The sequence below is a fragment of the Mizuhopecten yessoensis genome, unplaced genomic scaffold (genome assembly GCF_002113885.1).
Source record: "Mizuhopecten yessoensis strain PY_sf001 unplaced genomic scaffold, ASM211388v2 scaffold1581, whole genome shotgun sequence".
Classification (NCBI taxonomy): Eukaryota; Metazoa; Mollusca; class Bivalvia; order Pectinida; family Pectinidae; genus Mizuhopecten; species Mizuhopecten yessoensis.
The window spans coordinates 68,621-83,944 of NW_018404118.1; the positions used below are offsets into that span (position 1 = coordinate 68,621).

Consider the following 15,324-nt stretch of genomic DNA (forward strand, 5'->3'; position numbering starts at 1 on the left):
GAGGTCTATTTAATCACACTTCTCTCAGTGTAATTGTAATTGTGTAATATCTCAGTCTATTTAATCACAATTGTTTCAGTGTAATTGTCATTGTGTTACATCTAGGTCAATTTAATCACACTTGTCTCAGTGTTATTGTCCTTGTGTTATATTGGTCTATTTAATCACAATTGTCTCAGTGTAATTGTCATGATGTTATATTGGTCTATTCAATCACAATTGTCTCAGTGTTATTGTCATTGTGTTATATTGGTCTATTTAATCGCACTTGTCTCAGTGTAATTGTCATTGTGTTATATTGGTCTATTTAATCACAATTGTCCCAGTGTAATTGCAATTATGCAATATCTTGTCTATTCAGTCATATTTTCTTTTCTCAGTGTAATTTTTGTTTTATTAACTTGGTTGCAGTTGTAACTACAGGTTACTTTTTTAACCTTTTCTGATGGGCTGTAAGCAATTTGGATGTTATTCAAAAACAATAGTATGTACAACAGCCGGAAAATAGATAAAAAAAGGTAATTCCGTATACAAACGTTTTGTTGTTTAAGATAATTGATGAGATGTACAACATCACTGTAGTGACGTGTATAATAGCGAATGTCCACGTCAATGTACCGTCCTGTGTTTGTTCTTCAGCTCGTTATGAGCCCAAGTCTTACCGACAACCATAAACGTTTACCCTCCCATGGGGTGAGGAGGAACAAGACAGGTGGGATGACATTTTGATAATATAAAACAATGATGACGTCTGTCCGTAATAAATTCTGTTTCTTAATGACAAAAATATAGGTGTGTTGTGCACGAGACGACTATTCTAACCCGGCGTAAGACAAAAGACGATCTAACAAACCAGATCATCAGGATGTCCCTGTACAGCACTTTACTACTGATACCGTGTGTATTTTATGTTTCTGCCTACGAAAGTTACATCGATCTGATTCCAAATGGAGAAAATGTTAAATATACATCCTGCTCCAATTTAACAAATTGGCAGGCGGTCGGACACGTTACTGCAGGATACACAGGAAATCCATTTCAACGAAACCTATTTGGAGAGGTAGTGTACGCTTACAGCAATATTGCGGTATTGAAATGAAAAAATACCACCAACTTTACGGACAACTATATCGAAAATAGCGATTAATCTACATTGTATATCTGTATCCTTTATATTATGTAACTACTGTAGGGGATGACAATGTTAGGTATACAATCTATGTAACCAGGGGATGACAATGGTAGGTCTACAGTCTATGTAACCAAGGGATGACAATGTTAGGTCTACAGTCTAAGTAACCAGGGGATGACAATGTTAGGTCTACAGTCTAAGTAACCAGAGGATGACCACGTTAGGTCTACAGTCTAAGTAACCAGAGGATGACAATGGTAGGTCTACAGTCTATGTAAGCAGGGGATGACAATATTAGGTCTACAGTCTATGTAACCAGAGGATGACAATGTTAGGTCTACAGTTTATGTAACCAGGGGATGACAACATTAAGATCTACAGTCTATGTAACCAGTGGTTGACAGTATTAGTTCTACAGTCTATGTAACCAGAGGATGACATTGTTAGGTCTACAGTCTATGTAACCAGAGGATGACAATGTTAGGTCTACAGTCTTAGTAACCAGGGAATGACCACGTTAGGTCTAAAGTCTATGTAACCAGAGGATGACAATGTTAGGTCTACAGTTTATGTAACCAGGGGATGACAATATTAGGTCTACAGTCTATGTAACCAGAGGATGACATTGTTAGGTCTACAGTCCATGTAACCAGAGGATGACAATGTTAGGTCTACAGTCTATGTAACCAGGGGATGACAATTTAAGGTCTACAGTCTATGTAACCAGGGGATGACAATATTAGGTCTAAAGTTTATGTACCTATGGGATGACAATATTAGGTCTACGGTCTAGGTAACCAGGGGATGACAATATTAGGTCTAAAGTTTATGTACCTAGGGGATGACAATATTAGGTCTACGGTCTAGGTAAGCAGGGGATGGCAATATTAGGTCTACAGTCTATGTAAGAAGGGGAAGACAATTTAAGGTCTACGGTCTATGTTACCAGGGGATGACAATAGTAGGTCTACATCCTATGTAACCAGGGGATGACAGTATTAGTTCTACAGTCTATGTAACCAGGGGATGACAATAGAAGGTCTACATCCTATGTAACCAGGGGATGACAGTATTAGTTCTACGGTCTATGTAACCAGGGGATGACAATATTAGGTCTACAGTCTATGTAAGCAGGGGATGACAATTTAAGGTCTACAGTCTATGTAACCAGGGTGTGACAATATTAGGTCTACAGTTTATGTACCTAGGGGATGACAATATTAGGTCTACGGTCTATGTAAGCAGGGGATGACAATATTAGGTCTAAAGTCTATGTAACCAGGGGATGACAATTTAAGGTCTACGGTCTATGTTACCAGCGGATGACAATAGTAGGTCTACATCCTATGTAACCAGGGGATGACAGTATTAGTTCTACAGTCTATGTAACCAGGGGATGACACTATTAGGTCTACAGTCTATGTAACCAGGGGATGACTGTATTAGGTCTACAGTCTCTGCAACTAGGGGGTGACAATATTATGTCTACGGTCTATGTAACCAGGGGATGACAATATTAAGTATATAGGCTATGTAACCAGGGAATGTCAATATTAGGTCTACAGTCTATGTAACTAGAGGGTGACACTACTAGGTCTACAGTCTATGTAACCAGGGGATGACAATGTTATGTCTACAGTTTATGTAACCAGGGGATGACAATATTAAGTATATAGGCTATGTAAGCAGGGGATGACAATGTTAGGTCTACAGTCTATGTAACAAGAGGATGACAATATTAGGTCTACGGTCTATGTAAGCAGGGGATGACAATATTAGGTCTACAATTTATGTAACCAGGGGATGACAATATAAGGTCTTACCTCTATGTAAGCAGGGGATGACAATGTTAGGTCTTCAGTCTATGTAACCAGGAGATGACAATGTTATGTCCACAGTTTATGTAACCAGAGGATGACAATATTAGGTCTACAGTCTATGTAAGCAGGGGATGACAATTTAAGGTCTACAGTCTATGTAACCAGGGTGTGACAATATTAGGTCTACAGTTTATGTACCTAGGGGATGACAATATTAGGTCTACGGTCTATGTAAGCAGGGGATGACAATATTAGGTCTAAAGTCTATGTAACCAGGGGATGACAATTTAAGGTCTACGGTCTATGTTACCAGCGGATGACAATAGTAGGTCTACATCCTATGTAACCAGGGGATGACAGTATTAGTTCTACAGTCTATGTAACCAGGGGATGACAATGTTAGGTTTAAAGTTTATGTAACCAGGGGATGACAATATTAAGTATATAGGCTATGTAACCAGGGAATGTCAATATTAGGGCTACAGTCTATGTAACTAGAGGGTGACACTACTAGGTCTACAGTCTATGTAACCAGGGGATGACAATGTTAGGTTTAAAGTTTATGTAACCAGGGGATGACAATATTAGGCCTACAGTTTATGTAAGCAGGGGATGACAATATTAGGTCTACAATCTATGTAACCAGGGGATGACAATATAAGGTCTTCCGTCTATGTAAGCAGGGGATGACAATGTTAGGTCTACAGTCTATGTAACCAGGAGATGACAATGTTATGTCTACAGTTTATGTAACCAGAGGATGACAATATTAGGTCTACAGTCTATGTAACCAGGAGATGACAATGTTATGTCTACAGTTTATGTAACCAGAGGATGACAATATTAGGTCTACAGTCTATGTAACCAGGAGATGACAATGTTATGTCTACAGTTTATGTAACCAGAGGATGACAATATTAGGTCTACAATCTAAGTAACCAGGGGATGACAATATTAGGTCTACAATCTATGTAACCAGGGGATGACAATGTTAGGTCTACAGTTTATGTAACAAGAGGATGACAATATTAGGTCTACGGTCTATGTAACCAGAGGATGACAACATTAAGTCTACAGTCTATGTAACCAGGGGATGACAATATTAGGTCTACAGTCTATGTAACCAGAGGATGACAATATTAGTTCTACAGTCTATGTAACCAGGAGTTGATAATGTTAGGTCTACAGTCTATGTAACCAGAGAATGACAATATTAGGTCTACAATCTATGTAACCAGGGGATGACAATGTTATGTCTACAGTTTATGTAACCAGGGGATGACAATATTAGGTCTACAGTCTATGTAACCAGAGAATGACAATATTAGGTCTACAATCTATGTAACCAGGGGATGATAATGTTATGTCTACAGTTTATGTAACCAGGGGATGACAATATTAGGTCTTCAGTCTATGTAACCAGAGGATGACAATATTAGGTCTACAGTCTATGTAACCAGAGAATGGCAATGTTAGGTCAACAGTTTATGGAATCAGGGAATGACCACGTTAGGTCTACAGTCTAAGTAACCAGAGGATGACAATATTTGGTCTACAGTCTATGTAACCAGTGGATGACAGTATTAGGTCTACAGTTTATGTAACCAGAGGATGACAATGTTAGGTCTACAGTCTATGTAAGCAGGGGATGACAATATAAGGTCTACGGTCTATGTAACCAGAGGATGACAATATTAGGTCTACAGTCTATGTAACCAGGGGATGACAATGTAAGATCTACAGTCTATGTAACCAGTGGATGACAGTATTAGGTCTACAGTCTATGTAAGCAGGGGATGACAATATTAGGAGACTGTAGACCTAATATTGCCATCCCTTGTTTACAAAGACTGTAGACCTCATATTGTCATCCCCTGGTTACATAGAATGTATACCTAATATTGTCATCCCCTAGTTACATAGACTTAGACCTAATATTAGGTCTACAGTCTATGTAACTAGGGGGTGACACTACTAGGTCTACAGTCTATGTAACCATGGTAATTTGTAAAAGGCTTATTTATAGAATGTACAATATACCTGCCAATCTGATTAGAACCAGATCTTTAATTCCACTCCGATACTCGACAATCCAGTCAATTACAAATCTGTTTTAGTCAGATTGTATACCTGCATCACACACAGGCATGCAGCGCCCTGTACATGTTGACTGGTATGGTTGACAAATATTAATGCTCATAAAAACATATCTCTACAGGTGAAATTAATGTAATAAAATAAAGCAGACGTTAACTTTATATATACATCGTTCTTTATAACTTTCTGAAGACCTCAGTAATGCTTTTTTTTCTAAAGTTCCTTGTCAGCTGATATTTTCTATAAATATAGGTCATGTTTAGTTCTTGTCAATTGTAAATTAAATCACTTTTTCACATATTGCAACAATACGGTAATGCATCCAATTTGTATATAATTTTCTTTAAGGCTTTTGCGGCTGCTAATTATACCTGGACGGCAGATCTGTGTAATGCCGATTCGGACATGGATGGTATGAAAAACGGTGACGAGCTTGGTTTCATTAACTGTACTCTTGCAAGTGTCTGGCGTACTGACCCTTCCTCGGTCACCCTTACAACACCTGAGGGTCATCCAGGTAATCACGTATGCTTGTTTATGCCGCAGTGTCAAACAGAGTAATATTGATAATGATTGTGACAGAATACCTTTTTGTAAGTTTTTGACCCAAGAGTACAACATATGATATTCATTGGGAAGCCTTTGAAAATAAACTCGTTATATTGTTAAAAAAAATGAAAACGAATGTAACAAACAGTGGGAGTGCATTAGTGCGTCACGACCGAGGACAGTGTTGAGCACGCACCTTTCAAACTTCTTATAAGTAAATACACATGTACTTGATTTTGTATTCGGCATTTCCTCATGTTGAAAGTGTTATTTTTCACTAGTCAAAAAAATAATTTTAACAATCCTGATTGCAGTGACAAAGAACACTCGTTTTTTTAACATTTCCCGATATTTCACTGGTAAAATTAAATGTTCTTTTGTACAAATACTGTGCGTGTCGCCAATAGAACAATGTTATCAGAAAACTCAGACACAACGTCACATTGACTTCAATCGGAAAACCTGTCGGTGATTTCCGTCAAAATTATAAGTGTGATTTATATATGATTGATGCCATATCTCTCTAACATTATGATGGGAAAACCCGAATAATTTGGATTTTTTTTTTAAGTTTGGTGTTATATTTACATTACAACATTTTGCTTTGCTAGGTATATTTAGATATAAATAGAGGCTATGTAATGGTAATGTAAACGGATCATTTTTTAATGCAATAGTCCTATTTTTGACGTCAGCATTTTTCACGTCATATGAATTTTTATAGAACGGATTTTCATTCAGCTCAGAAGTAAACAATGATAATGATAACATCGAATATCTTTCACGGGAAAAAGTTGTTTTATCTAATATTCATAGGCATACAAGATATATAACTTTAATTTTATAAACAATTACTTTTAAAGGTTTTTAATCAATTATTTATACAGTATTTTCTATGACATTGAAATATTTCCAAAAGCGTTGCACTGCGTTTCAACAGAGCGGTAAGATTTTACTTTACACCTTGTTACAGGTATTTGTGAGGTGACTGCAGATACCCCAGCTGGTGTCAACTGTGACTCAGTCAACGCTGATATCCCGGCTGCTCAGTGTTAATAAATTAGCCTATAGCTACAGGTAGGGCCTTATCATAGTACACTCGAATTAAAAAAAGTCGCGATCACATCTTACGGTCATACACGTATATGTAGTTGACCGTAATGGGGGGATGACCGTAGCTATATATATTTGACTGTAGTAGACCGTAGGCGTCCTTATATTGAAACGTATTAAACGTAGTTAGACGTAGTTATACACACGTAGTTTGAACTTTCAGAAACTCATGATTTAGCCGTGGTTAGCCCAAACATTTTCAACATGTTCAAAATATCTCTACGGTGAGTTTGGATGCCAAAACCCTACCGTGACCGTAGTTTGAACGTAGTTGACCCTAGTTGACCGTAATTGACCCTACTTGACCGTAGTTTAACGTGGTTCGATCCTAGTTAAGGTCATAGGAGTGTATTGATAAACGGAAGTAGGAAGCGCATCCCTAGTTGAAGATCCAATGTAGGGAGACAGTATCTCAATTTCCACATATTCTAATGTTTAATATTAAACTGATGAATATTGTTTGCCGGAGCTATACCGGAGCACAAATTTGGCGATTTTCGAGGATCGGTTCTAGTACGGCAGCGCAACGGTATCACATCGCTAAGAACGGTAGTACATCGTCAGGACATCGTCGGAACATCGGGGGAAATTTAGCTACGGCCGGAGAAATTATTGAACATGCTCAAAAATGTCCACTGTTGCGCTGCCGTAGCGAGTAACGGGACTACAACGGCAGTACATCGGCAGTACCACGGTATGGCTTCGTTAATGTCGGTAGAGCACCAATAGCGCCCCGTAATGGATCGGCGGCTCTCCGGTGGCCTCAATGTGTACCGTACTGGTACCGATGTGATACCGTATAGTACTACCGAATACCACCGAAGTAGTACTGATGCGCCGCCGATGTACTTACGATGTACTACCGTAATATCGGCAGCACAACAGTATCACTCCGCTATAGATCCGGTCAACGGTGGATATCGGTAGAACGGCGGCGCCTCGGTAAAACTTCGGCGGCTCATCGATATTGCTACGGTCAATTTTAATGCTTTCACATGCTTTCTCGCCGGAGCTCTGAACGATTTTCTCGCTGTTGTTAATTTTTTGCTCCGGTTTAGTCCCGGCAAGGTAAATCGGTAGTTAGTCCGAATTATTCTGACATTTTATCGACTTTTGCTCATATTGGTCTGTCGTCGATTAACGAATAGATCTTCCGATCCATGTGCGACATGTTTGTGAAAGTGACGATTTGTTTCTAAAATATCAGTTTGAAAAGCGACCCAGGCGCGGGTCGCTTATTTCCCGCATATTATAGATGACCGGAGTTCTGACGTTAATCGACGACAGACCGATATAAAAACAAGACGCACATGGGCCTTAACGGTCACCTGACATCCGATTCAAACTAGGGCTGTCATCCAGGGGAAAATTCATACTTTTCGTCGGTCCGAGTGACCTTGCTGCATCGTCCATTAATTTTTCCTTGTGAACACAATAACTTCAGTAAATATGAACCGATTTTGATGAAACTTTGTATGCAGCTTTGCATCAATGAGATCTTGGATGAGTTTGAATACCGAACCAATTTGACCATAACTTACATAGTTATTCCCCTTGGTAATTATATTATTGTTGGACCCTGTGAACACGATAACTGAAATAAATGGGTATGACTCCAATTTTGACCCGAGGGGTCTGTTTTGAACAAACTTGGTAACTGTATGTCTTTTGTTCTTGGTTAAAAGAAACAAGTAAAAGCGTAAATCAATGATTTATTAAATAAGGCACAAAATTAAATAGCACCTTGTTAGTAGCAAAAATGCGTCATGAATGAAAAAAAAAGGTGTACCACATGAATTTACATCTATTCTTGTGTAATGTCAATCAACATCACAGGGACAAATAATAATATAATGACAAAGGGCAATAACTCTGCATGTTACCGTCAAATAATTACCGACCAAAGTTTCATTGAACTCCGTCAACATTTATTCAAGTTATCGTGTTTACAAGGTCCAATAATAATGTTATTACAAAAGGCAATAACTCTGTAAGTTACTGTCAAATAATTCACAGTTTCGAACTCATCCGAGATCTTATTGATATAAGGCTACATACAGAGTTTCATCAAACGTGGTTGATATTTACTCAAGTTATCGTGAACACAAGGTCCAATACAAAATAGTGTAATAATATTATTACAAAGGGCAATAACTCTGTAAGTTACTGTCGAATAATTCCGATTTTCCAACTCATCCGGGGATCTTATTGATATATGGCTGCATACAAAGTTTCATCAAACTCGGTTAACATTTACTGAAGTAATCGTGTTCACAAGGAAAAGTTAACGCACGACGGACGACGACGGACAAAAGGCCATCACAATAGGTTACCATGACCTATGGTCAGGTAACCTAAAAAGTCGATAAAACGTCAGAATAATTCGGACTAACCGGTAGTGCGTGACATGCCCTTAACGCTAGCCATTTTGCTCGTAGTTCAACGTAGTTGGCCGTACGTACACGTAGTTCACCCTACTTTCTTTATGTTTCCTCTTCTGCCAATGTTGAACCTATTTCAACCTAGTTGACCGTAGTGATACTACGTTTCACATGAACTACGGTCAACTACGTATACGTGCGTGACCGTAAGATGTGACCGCGGCTTTCAGGAGACGCTACCGAGCTTGAGCTCATCTCAGCTTTTCCCCATATGGATAAATCTGGTCCGACAGAGGCTGTACTTATAAGAGAAACGCAAAACTTTCATACAGTTCGAATGTCAATGGTTACCCGGTTTCATAATACAGGTCAAGAATCTTCTGTTTCCAACTTTTTGATATGATTGGTATGATGATAAGAAAACTTTAATCACTTCTGTCATGAAACGTAGAACAGTGTCCTCCTTTTTTGCTCCACTCGTTGACAAATGGAGTACAGTTCTTTAAAAAATCGCAAGTCTTTAAAACAAAATCCACGGAATTGGGTTTTAGATGTTTTAAAAGAAAAAAAAAGTTTAAGCTTCTACCAAATTAGTATATAATTCATCTGAATTATCACGTTTTTAATCGCAATTCACGCTATGTTTACCCTTATAGTTTTCTGCATGTATAGTTAGTTACCTACAAAGGAAAGACTGGTTCACTGTTCTTCTCTTGATTATATCTCTATCTCCAGTGCATTTCACGGATTAAAAGTCAAATGTGATTAAATCCGTCTTATTCTGGTAAACGTTTTAAATTGGAATGTATTTGACCACGGCATGTATGTAAATGGGCTAGTTTTGTCTCCGCTTGACGATGACAGGTGAAACAAACCAGTTTCTCCTATTTTCGTTGTAACCTGGAACATAGGATGACGTATTGTCTACTCCACTTCTTGCTGCTAACTTAATCAATGCTAAAACAACTCGTTATGCTCTTATTTCTTACCCTAGTAGGATCAGGAAAATCTCCAGTCTGATAGTCTTAATTTTGATCGAAATAGATACGCCTTTATCTTCTGACGTCATCATTGCAGACATCGTACTTAATCTTTGTTGTTGTCATACGTTTTCTCGCACCTCAGACAGAGGTTCTTTCTCGCACCTCAGATAGAGATATCTTACGTCATACCCCATGCTAGATTTTTCTATCTCATCCGATCTGTCTTGTACTTTTACGTGACTTTTCGCGGAATTTTTACAATGCTATTTATTCATCCGCGCGTTAGGTAGCAGTCTACAGTAGAAATGGCCCGACTCTGAAAAACAAGGCACATGTCGAGAAAATGTAAACACAGCGGATTTACCCTACACAACACATGTATACATGTATATATATTTGTAAACTGCGTTACATTTACAATACGTATAAAGAACTGAGAAGTGTATAAACCTCTTTTTTCTATGTATGGCACTTGTGTGAAAACCATGGTTACCACATCAAAAATTACCAAAAAATGCCAAATAATGCTATTTTTGACCCAAAATTTGACCCCCGCAACTAGTATTTTTTTTCCTAAGTTCTGTCTTAAACTAAAGGTTACCGACTTGGTTGCAGAATTATCTGGGTCCCAGTAAAGTTGTCAAACTTGATTTTTTGCAATTTTGCGTCGTGTGCTGTTGTTAAAAAAATTCCCTCCTGTAAAGCTAGCTTTTCATGTGTAGGCACCTTTTCGGATTATGGGTAAAATTTTGATCTCGAACCAAAAAGGTTTTTGTTTTTTTTACAAATGTGAAGCTCACATAGTCCACTTCAACATGCTAATACCAATTTTAGTACAGTTTCATTTTTATATATTTTTTACATATCATTATACAGGGGTTGGCCATTTAACAAACATATCACCCATGGCCACAACCCTCTCCTGTATACTGCTACCTTATAACTGCTTGAAATTGACAATTTGCATTATAAATGTTCTGTTTTGTCTTTATATGTAGTTTTGATGTGGTTAGATATTTGATGTTGTAGATAAAATATAATCTACAATGTGAAATACGTTGTAATCTATGTAAGGACGGACTACATTTTTACGCGGAAGCATTCAAATGTAGCTTAAGTAGTGAAGAGGTCATTGTCATTTGAGGCCCAAGGCGGGATACTTGTAGTTTTTGTCAAAATTGAATAGTTTTTTTCGAACTAAAAGGTGCGAGAAAATAAATCAATTACCTGTAACTGAGCAAGATCGGGTTATCTCACTCTGTAGCAGCTAGCAGGGTAACAATCGGCATCGATTTGCTATAATACACTCAAAAGCGTTTAGTAAAAATTCAACGAAATGTCACGAACAGGTACCAGACAAATCGAACGGGATTAATAAAATGTTTTAAGATTCTGTAACAAAATCCCAACCTCGGCTAACGCCTCGGTTGGGATATTACAGAATCTTAACCCTCTACTGAGATAACCCAATCTCGCTCAGTTACAGGTAATACATTTTATTAATCCCGTCCGAATTGTCTTGTACCTGTACGTGACATTTCGTGGATTTTTTACTAAACGCTATGGAGTGTATTATAGCAAAACGATGCCGATTGTTACCCTGCTAGCTGCTACAGAGTGTATTACTGCTAAACGGATTTTTTTTAAACTGTGCCAATTATTACCCTGCTAACTGCTACAGAGTGTATTACTGCTTAACGGAGCCGATTGTTGCACTACTAACTGCTACAGAGTGTATTACTGCTAAACGGTGCCGATTGTTGACCTGCTAACTGCTACAGAGTGTATAACTGCTAAACGGTGCCGATTGTTGACCTGCTAACTGCTACAGAGTGTATTACTGCTAAACGGTGCCGATTGTTGACCTGCTAACTGCTACAGAGTGTATTTCTGCTAAACGGTGCCGATTGTTGCCCTACTAACTGCTACAGAGTGTATTACTGCTAAACGGTGCCGATTGTTGCCCTACTAACTGCTACAGAGTGTATTACTGCTAACTGATGCCGATTGTTAGCCTGCTAACTGCTACAGAGTGTAGTACTGCTAAACGGAGCCGATTGTTGCCCTACTAACTGTTAATTAGTGTATTACTGCTTAACGGAGCCGATTGTTGCACTACTAACTGCTACAGAGTGTATTACTGCTAAACGGTGTTTTTTGCTACCCTACTAGCTGAAAGTTCTACTTGTACTGTTATATGTTAAACATTCGCTGCTAGACGTAGAGTAAAACCTGTGTACACGTCACTAAAATGACGACTTATACAATGATGTTGTCTACGTCACGATAAATGTTCCACATATAATGCTAGGGTCTACAAGGCGGTGATCTACGTCGCTATCAATGTACAGTACAAGGGCAGTAAAGATGTACACAAGCTTGCATAAATGGTTACATATAGAACCTAGTACCACATATGTTGCATACATCAGAAGACGCTTTATTAAAACCAGTTATATTTATTTGCAGCATAATAGTTACGGTGACGACAAAGACGAGGATCTATACTACGGGATCAATTCACCAATCAGCTATCGCGAGTACCTGCACGTGCGCCTGGAAGTGTGACGTAACCATCATCTGAAAAATGAAATTAATAGAGGGAGTATTACTAAATTGAAGATGGAGTGCATAGCATTACAAATCAAAAATACCTATATAAAATCAAAATCACGTGTGACCATCGAAATCACTGTTTGAATAAAATCTGCATTGAAAATCAAAGTGATTTGACCGATATCAACAAATGACAACCACAGCATACAGAGCAAAGCAAAGTTTCAAGTAATCAGTATTTAAATACTGAATGTCACTTAAATTATTGAATTGCGAGAAAGTTGTGTAGCATTTTGGATAGATAGTTGAAATTGCTGTGTATTGTGAGAACCAGAATTAGCTGTTCAGGTGTTTTTTTTATGTGGAATTAGTGTTTTCAGTTAATTACCCAATAACTTTGTGTAAAATGACATGATTTGCACGGCGTAATGTAATGGCTAATCCTTAAGTTACTTTCGATTTTTGTGACAAGTTTGATTTTGTCTGCCAAACTTATTGGTGTTAAAGCTAATGATTTTTTCTGTTTGTTTTTTTTAAGCGGAATTTGAAATATTTTGATAGCGTTTTTTTCTTAATAAATCGGACTTTTTCTAAAATGTCAGAATGCAATATGTGTCTTTATTTTATCACGAAATACTAAAATACTGTATATGGTCTCAATTTGCAGCAGCATGTCCAAAGTATTTACGATTTTCCCAGATTAATTCTATATGTCATGCATTTCTTTCCCTTTGCTTTCAATTTCCTGGATCCAATTATCGCGCTACTTAAGTGAAATGGGACCACCATGAAAGAGAATTATTTGATGTTTCATCTGACATTATTTATATTTTTCCGTGGAATGATTTGCAAAATTCGATGAGTTATTCTCGAAAATAAAATTTGTAAAATCTTAAAGACGAAGTACAAAATGGCGTAGTAAAATTGATTTTATCTCAATAACTTGTCATTCCTCAAAAGCCACTCCACATGAATGCATGAAAAAAATATCAGATTATTATACATAACTGTATCCTTTAGTATGTGAAATATTGTTTCAATAGCGCTATAATTAGCCCCAGAACATTAAAAAAAGGGTAAAAATGCATGAAATTAATATTTTTAGGGAATGTAATATAATACACTGGTAATATGAACGAATGGAATTGGTACTACCTTAATTATTTGATATAATTAACATCGAAGTGTTTCTACCTATATGTGTGTTATAACATACGGTGTTACAACATTAAATGTGTATGATAGTAAACACCGCACAGTGGTGCTACCTTTACGATCCACTCCCACTGCAGACCTAACACTAGAGATCCCATCTTAGTTTTTCCTACATACACTAACCTCCCTTTAATTTTAGTTTGGGTATATATACTTGACGCTAGAGGGGAACAGTGCTTCAGTTGACCAGGTAATATAACAATATGATCCAGAGTTCGATTCCTAGTCTCTCCACGCTGGATTTCAGAACATTGTTTTTTATTTGTTTATTTTCTATATGTTTATTTATATAATTATGTTCATTTCTTCATTCATTGATTAACTTTTTCATAAAAGTCTCGGAAGGTATGATTTTCTTTTCAGAAATCATTTAACAGCTGTAGTCACACTTCAATATTTGTTATAATGAATATCTTTCAGTGTTGGTACTTTGAATGGGTGTTAGATAATAAACAAGGACAGTGTTCCAACTGCGTGGACTTGATAGCACAATATCGGACAGTGCTGCTTCTTTAAGAAAGGAAGAGATAGTACTTAAAAAAGGGTAACAAATGAAAAAATGATTTTGGAACGTTGGACGATAAAGACGGCTTAAGTTGACCTGTGTGGTTTTTAGGTCTCGCATCAGCCGATATCAAGATGGTGTCCATAGTGGGCTCCAATAAAGCTACGCTGAAAGTAGCTGAAATGGCATAACCAATCTCTCCCTGGTCACTTTATACTTACATAACCAATACTCTCCCTGGTCACTTTATACTTTCATAACCAATACTCTCCCCGGTCACTTTATACTAACATAACCAATACTCGCCCTGGTCACTTTATACTTACATAACCAATACTCTCCCTGGTCACTTTATTCTTACATAACCAATACTCTCGCCGGTCACTTTATACTTACAGAACCAATGCTCTCTCCGGTCACTGTATACTTACATAACCAATAATCTCCCCGGTCACTTTATACTTACATAACCAATACTCTCCCTGGTTACTTTATACTTACATAACCAATAATCTCGCCGGTCACTTTATACTTACAGAACCAATACTCTCTCCGGTCACTGTATACTTACATAACCAATACTCTCCCCGGTCACTTTATACTTACATAACCAATACTCTCCCCGGTCACTTTATGCTTACATAACCAGTATTCTCCCCGGTCACTTTATACTTACATAACTAATACTCTCCCTGGTCACGTTATACTTACATAACCAATACTCTCCCTGGTCACTTTATACTTACATAACCAATATTCTCCCTGGTCACTTTATACTTACATAACCAATACTCTCACCGGTCACTTTATACTTACATAACCAATACTCTCCCCGGTCACTGTATACTTATATAACCAATACTCTCCCTGGTCACTTTATACTTGCATATTCAATACTCTCCCTGGTCACTTTATACTTACATAACCAATACTCTCCCCGGTCACTTTATACTTACATAACCAATACTCTCCC

General features: G+C 37.6%; 1 protein-coding gene and 1 long non-coding RNA gene across 2 annotated transcripts in view; one reads left to right on the forward strand and one right to left on the reverse strand.

Annotated features, from left to right (window-relative positions):
* The first annotated feature begins 753 nt into the window (after positions 1-753).
* LOC110465429 lies at positions 754-13,232 on the forward strand. The gene is made up of 4 exons (XR_002464615.1): positions 754-1,060; positions 5,398-5,566; positions 6,572-6,675; positions 12,545-13,232. It is a non-coding gene; the product is annotated as an uncharacterized LOC110465429 (long non-coding RNA).
* Positions 12,495-15,324, reverse strand: part of LOC110465423 — a 13,884-nt gene continuing 11,054 nt past the window's right edge. The window contains exon 4 of the mRNA XM_021521222.1: positions 12,495-12,655. Within this exon, the coding sequence (XP_021376897.1) occupies positions 12,603-12,655 (53 nt within the window). The 3' untranslated portion in view covers positions 12,495-12,602. The remainder of the gene's footprint in view (positions 12,656-15,324) is intronic.